The sequence below is a fragment of the Hirundo rustica genome, chromosome 1, assembly GCF_015227805.2.
Source record: "Hirundo rustica isolate bHirRus1 chromosome 1, bHirRus1.pri.v3, whole genome shotgun sequence".
NCBI classification, from domain to species: Eukaryota; Metazoa; Chordata; class Aves; order Passeriformes; family Hirundinidae; genus Hirundo; species Hirundo rustica.
In genome coordinates, this window is record NC_053450.1 from 556457 (window position 1) to 562493 (window position 6037).

At 59.5% G+C, this 6037-nt stretch overlaps 1 protein-coding gene across 1 annotated transcript; it reads left to right on the forward strand.

Annotated features, from left to right (window-relative positions):
- Positions 1-3688: 3688 nt before the first annotated feature.
- Positions 3689-5646, forward strand: MAFA (MAF bZIP transcription factor A). Its single transcript, XM_040065804.2, has one exon. It carries the CDS (start codon positions 3964-3966, stop codon positions 4831-4833), a length of 870 nt encoding a protein of 289 aa, XP_039921738.1. The 5' UTR covers positions 3689-3963; the 3' UTR covers positions 4834-5646.
- The last annotated feature ends 391 nt before the right edge of the window (positions 5647-6037 follow it).

The window sequence follows — 6037 nt, forward strand, 5'->3', positions numbered from 1 at the left end:
GAGCCTCCCTGTGGCTTTCCTCATTTATTCAGCAGCGCATGAACATCCCATCAAATATCCATCCAAATCCAGTGGAGGAGTCACTCTGATCCCTAAATACTTGGTTTTTTGTGGGGTTTTTTTTTAATTATTAAAACTTTTCACCCATGTTTCTTCACGTGGCGGTTTCCTAAAAAAAAAAATAAAATACCCAACTAACTTCCCTAAAAAACACCCTGGAGAAGACGGTGCTGTTGTGAATCCTCAGGGATGGCCAGCGGTGGCCGGGAGCTTTGGTTTTTGCCTGGATCCCTAACGAGGATAATCCTCATGCTGCACTAATTAAACGAGGCAAAATGAGCAGCTCCTTTCCGAGCCGTGGCTCCCGCCGCTCCCTTCCCGGGGAGGATTGGAATTTCCAGCCGGCTGTCGTTAAAGCTCTGCTTGGGAGTGATTAATTTCCGAGCAGGGATAAACTCAGCCCCTGGAGAGGTATCACTGAACTTCCAGCGGCTTCTCCCTCCGTCTCCAACATCCTCGATTCCTCGGCGATGGGCTCCGATGGGATTTATCCATCCAAATCCCGGGGTGCGCTGTTGGTAAGGACATTCCCCGGGGGTGCCAGGGCTGGGAGTTTGGCACGCGGCGGAGTTTCTGGAGGGCTCCGTAAACATTTCCCGGAAAAACCTTCCCGCAGCGGGTGCTGCTGGCACCGCTCTTGGTCCCCTGCCGGGGAAGCAGGTGCCGGGCGAACGTCACCCGCCGGGATCGGTTTTCTGCCTGTCATCGGGGCGGCTGTTCCCTGCCCTCCTCCTTCCCCACCTTCTCCTCATCCTCATCCTCCCGGCTCTCTCCCTATGATTTCTCCCCACCGCCCCCCACGGAACTCCTGACCCTGGGTTTTTGGGGCAGATGCTAGTGGAGCATCCCCTCTCTCCATGGGGTGCATCGCGGTGGACACCACCCTTCCCATGGGGCGAGGCCGCTGTCCCCAGGCCACCAACACCGCATCCGGGGGAGCCGTGCGCCGTCCGGGGAAACTGAGGCAGCCCCAGGTGGGCGCCCTGGGGCGGGGTGAGCTCTAAAAGCGAGAGGTGACGCCATCCCGCCACCGTGCCGAGGCCACCAACCCGGTTATGTCACTTGACCGCCTGTGAGTAAACTTAGCTGACGGGCCCGGCGCGGCGGGGAGGGTTGGGGACGTGCCACGGGCGTTTCCTAAAAATACCCCTGGGGGTGTCACTGGGGAGCCACGGCCCCATTGGAGCCCGGCCCGGCCCTAATCCCTTGGTGGCTCCTGTCCCAGCTCGGTGGCAGCTGCTGGTGGGGGCCGGGTGCCCCCAAAGGTGGAGCAGCTCTGGGGAAGGGAGGGGAGGTGGCACCCCGTCTTTTCCCGGTGCAGGATCCCGGTATCCTGCTACACAGGTGGGATGATGGTGGATTTAGGGTGGCGCAGGTGGGATGGTGATGGGTTTAGGGTGGCACAATGAAGCAAAAAAAGAGTTAAAACCACCTCACAAAAAAGGGGTTTTTTGTTGTTGTTGACCACTTCTTTCCCCCCTCCCTGAAGTGGTACCCAAGTTTGGGGGGTCTCCAAAATGGGATTTCTGTGTCCAATATGGGATAACATCCAGGATCACCAGGGAATGGGGGTCATGTTCAGGGCTTTGCCTGCATCCAAGGGGAATAAATGCCCCCCCCCCCGCCCCCGACTCAATTAGCAGCGGAAAGATGGACCCTGCCCAGAGGCTGGATGGGGCAAAAGCAATAATGTGGGATTTCAATTGCTGGAGTTGCGGTGGGATAAAGGTTTTCATCCTCAAGAAACCGATCTTTTTTTTTTTTTTTTTTTTTTTTTTTTTTTTGGCATTAATTTGACCCTACATCTAAGGGGTCAGTTAGCAGCCGCGCAGAGCGCTGCCCGCTGTCCCCAAGTCCCCGAGCAGCCATTGGCTGGATGAGGGGAATGTCACCTCCCACATCCCGAGGAGCTGCCTGCGGGATGCAGCCGGGTTGGGATGCAGCGGGACCCGGAATGCATCCTGCGGGTGACACGGACGATCCCAGACCACGAGGGGATGACTGGGTGAGTGCTGCCGGCCTCCGTGGGATGAAGCTGCTCCTCCCTTGGGATTAGGTGGGACCACTCCACGGCGACTGCTCCGTGCCTCAGTTTCCCAGCCCCGTTCCTCCCAGGCTGCAGCAGCCGCGAGGTTGGAGATGGAGCCAGGTTTTCATCCCGGCGTGGCTTGAGCACCCCCAAACCCCCCTGGCCAGCTGCCTCTGTGTGCCGGTAACAACTTTTCCAGGTGCTGGGATGGCAATCCTGGTCCTCCGTCTGGTGACACTCCCGCTCCCGTGCCAGGTGTGGATGTCACCTGCGCTGGGTGCGATGCCGCCTCCGAAACCAGCACTGCAGCGCAGAGGTGCAGGTGGCTGCTCCCTGAAAAAAAACCTCGAAAAAATCCCCAAAATTATCTTTATCTGACTTTCTGCAAGGATGGTAGCGCTCCGGGAAGGATCCTGGGCTGCTCCAGGGATGGGGAAGGGGCTGCATTCCGATGCCGTGGTGGCACCAAACCCGATTCAAGCTCAATAACTCCTTTTTTTTTTTTTTTTTTTTTTTACGTTTCCCATTTTTGGAGAGCAGCGGATTAGGATTTCTGGGATGCTTCTCCCCACTCCCCGCTCGGTTCGGGGCGGAGGGTGGGAGGTGAATCCCGCGTTGGGATGCGGGAGCCGCCGGGGTCCAGGGGGTACCGGGAGCATCGCCCCCCCGAAAATCCGGAGATTGACAGCTGCTCGGGGGCGTTGCCATGGGGATATGCAAATCTAAGCGAGCTCTCGGGGTGCTGATTGGCTGGAAGAGCTTGGCCTCCCCCCACTGGGCGGGGCCGTGCCTTGCTTTCCCCGTATAAAAGGCCGCGAGTTCCATTGAGCTCCCGGCGGCAGCGGCGGGCAGGGGCGGGCAGGGGAGCGGCCCCCGCCCCCAGGGCGCTGTGTCCCGGCGGGAGGAGGAGGAGGAGGCAGGAGAAGGCTCGGAGCCCGGGGAGGTGGGGCCGGGGCAGGTGCCAAGGGAGGCAGGAAGGGGCGGGCAGGGCGCTGCCCGCTCCTCGCCATTGGGAACCGGCCGCAGGCAGCGGCGGAGCCCGCCCGGCCCGAGCGCAGAGCCGTGGCGGCCGGCAGCAGAGCCCGGCTGCGGAGCGGAGCGGAGCCCCGGCGGAGAGAGGTGGCTGCCCCGCAGCCCGCAGCGGAGCCCCGCCTGCGGCTCCCGGAGCCCCGTGCCGGAGCCCGGCTGAACCGCACCGCAAAGTCCCGTCGGAGGCGAGCCCCGGAGCCCGGCTGAGCAGCAAGAGCCCCGGCAGAGGGTCCCGGAGCCCGGCTGAGCCCCGCAGCAGAGCCCCGGCAGAGGGTCCCGGAGCCCGGCTGAGCCCCGCAGCAGAGCCCCGGCAGAGGGTCCCGGAGCCCGGCTGAGCCCCGCAGCAGAGCCCCGGCAGAGGGTCCCGGAGCCCGGCTGAGCCCCGCAGCAGAGGGTCCCGGAGCCCGGCTGAGCCCCGCAGCAGAGCCCCATCTCGGACACCTCTGAACCTCCCCGCAAAGTCCCATCGCAGCGTCCCGGAGCCCCGCAGAGGATCCCGGTCGGAGCTACCCGGAGCCCCGCTGACCGCCAGCGCAGAGCTCCGTCAGAAGGTCCCGTAGCCCGGCTGAAATCTCACTGCAAAGTCGCGTCGGGAGTTCCCGGTGCGTGGCTGAGCCCCGCAGCCGAGCCCGGCCGGAGGGTCCCGGAGTCCGGCAGCAGATCTCCGTCCGAGGGTCCCGGAGCCCCGCCGAACCCCACGTCAAAGCCCCATCGGAGGGTCCCGGAGCCCGGTCTGGGCAGCCGCTGGCGCCGGAGCCCGCTCGGAGGAGGCTCCCGGAGCCCGCGGGACCCTCGGTGAGCGGCGGTGCCCGGGCGCTCCCGGCCCGGTCCCTCCATGGACTGAGATGGCCTCGGAGCTGGCCATGAGCGGGGAGCTGCCCACGAGCCCCCTCGCCATCGAGTACGTGAACGATTTCGACCTGATGAAGTTCGAGGTGAAGAAGGAGCCGGCGGAGGCGGAGCGGCTGTGCCACCGCCTGCCCGCCGGCTCCCTGTCGTCCACCCCGCTCAGCACGCCCTGCTCCTCCGTGCCTTCCTCGCCCAGCTTCTGCGCTCCCAGCCCCGGCGGGCAGCCGGCCCCCGGCCCCCCGGCTGCCGCGGCCTCTTCCCTGGGCTCCAAACAGCAGCTGGAGGAGCTGTACTGGATGTCGGGTTACCAGCATCACCTCAACCCCGAAGCTCTCAACCTGACGCCGGAGGACGCGGTGGAGGCGTTGATCGGTGCCCCTCACCATCATCATCATCACCACCAAGGCTACGAGCCCTTCCGACCTCAGCCCTTCGGGGGCGAGGAGCTGCCGCCGGCCGCCCATCACCATCCCGGCCACCACCACCATCATCATCACCACCTACGCCTGGAGGACCGGTTCTCCGACGATCAGCTGGTGAGTATGTCCGTGCGGGAGCTGAACCGGCAGCTGCGGGGCTTCAGCAAGGAGGAGGTGATCCGCCTCAAGCAGAAGAGGAGGACCTTGAAGAACCGGGGCTACGCTCAATCCTGCCGCTACAAGCGGGTCCAGCAACGGCACATCTTGGAGAACGAGAAATGCCAGCTGCAGAGCCAGGTGGAGCAGCTCAAGCAGGAGGTGACCCGCTTGGCCAAGGAAAGGGATCTGTACAAAGAAAAATACGAGAAGTTGGCCGGCCGGGGCTTCCCGAGGGAGCCCTCCCCATCCGCCGCCCCAAAAGCCGCCGCCGCTGACTTCTTCATGTGAGCCGGGCTGGTGGGATGGGGTGGGATCCCCTCTTTGTGTTTTGTTTTTTTCCTTTTTTCTTTTTTTTTCCTCATGCGGGGAGAGCAAACCCGCCGCTTATATTTAAACAAAAGGAAAAAAAAAAATTATTAAATCCCACTGAAATTTTTCGGGTTGGGGAAGTTGAACTCCCTCCCTCCCAGCGCGCACCCACCCGGGGTGGGGGTCCCGGGGTGGGGGAGTGGGGGGCAGCCCTGCATGCGGGACGTGTACGGCCACCCGCCCCCCCATTCCCGGGAGCATCCAGGTGGCTTCTCCCCACTTTTTTTCCTGCGGGTTTTCCCCCTCCACTGGGATTTTTATTCTCCGAGGGATCCCCACGGATCGGCCGGGGGGGTCCCCGGCAGCGCTGCGCCCTGCCCGGCCCCTCCGCCCACCCCCCCATTCCCGGCCGGCAAACCTGAGCCACCTTTAACTTATTCACCCTTGTAAATATGTAGAAAATTAGTTCGTTTTTTGCATTTTTTTTTCTTTTATTTCTTTCTTTTTTTTTTTTTTTTTTTTCCTTGAGCCTATATTTTGCTTGGTGATTTACGACAAAAAGAAAACGAACAAAAAAAAGAAAAACCGACAAAAAAACCCTAAAATCCTTTAGAAAAGAGAAAAAAAAAATTACACGAGTCTTAAAAAGTTTGTATGTAATAGCATGCAAATAATATCCGAGTTAATTTAACGATGTTGGGAAGAAGCCGAATGCACTATATACAGGAATCGATTGGGTGAAATAATACTGTTTTATAGAGATTTAAAATTATCTATGCTCTTAAAAATAGTGGGGAGGGGAGGGAGGGGAAGAGGCAACAATTTTAGGGTGACCTGAAAGGCAATATAGTAATATATGGACTGCAAACGGTTGGCTGCTATCTCACTATGCACCAGATTTATTTATTAACCCTCGGGAAACGGAAGAAAAAAAAAAAAATTCTTATTTTAACCTCGATGTTTGGAGAAAAAAAAAAAAAAAAGACAAAAAACCAGACGGCGAGAAAATGCACATTATTTGTTGTGGAAACAAGAGGGGAAAAAAAAAAAAAACAAAAACGAGGATTAAGAATTTGTGCAATCGTTGGAGCGAAAGCGGGACCGATCCTGCGCGGAGGAGCGGGGCGGGTTTGTTTGTTTGTTTGTTTTTTTAAAAACGAGTTGCTTATTTAAAAAAGGAGAA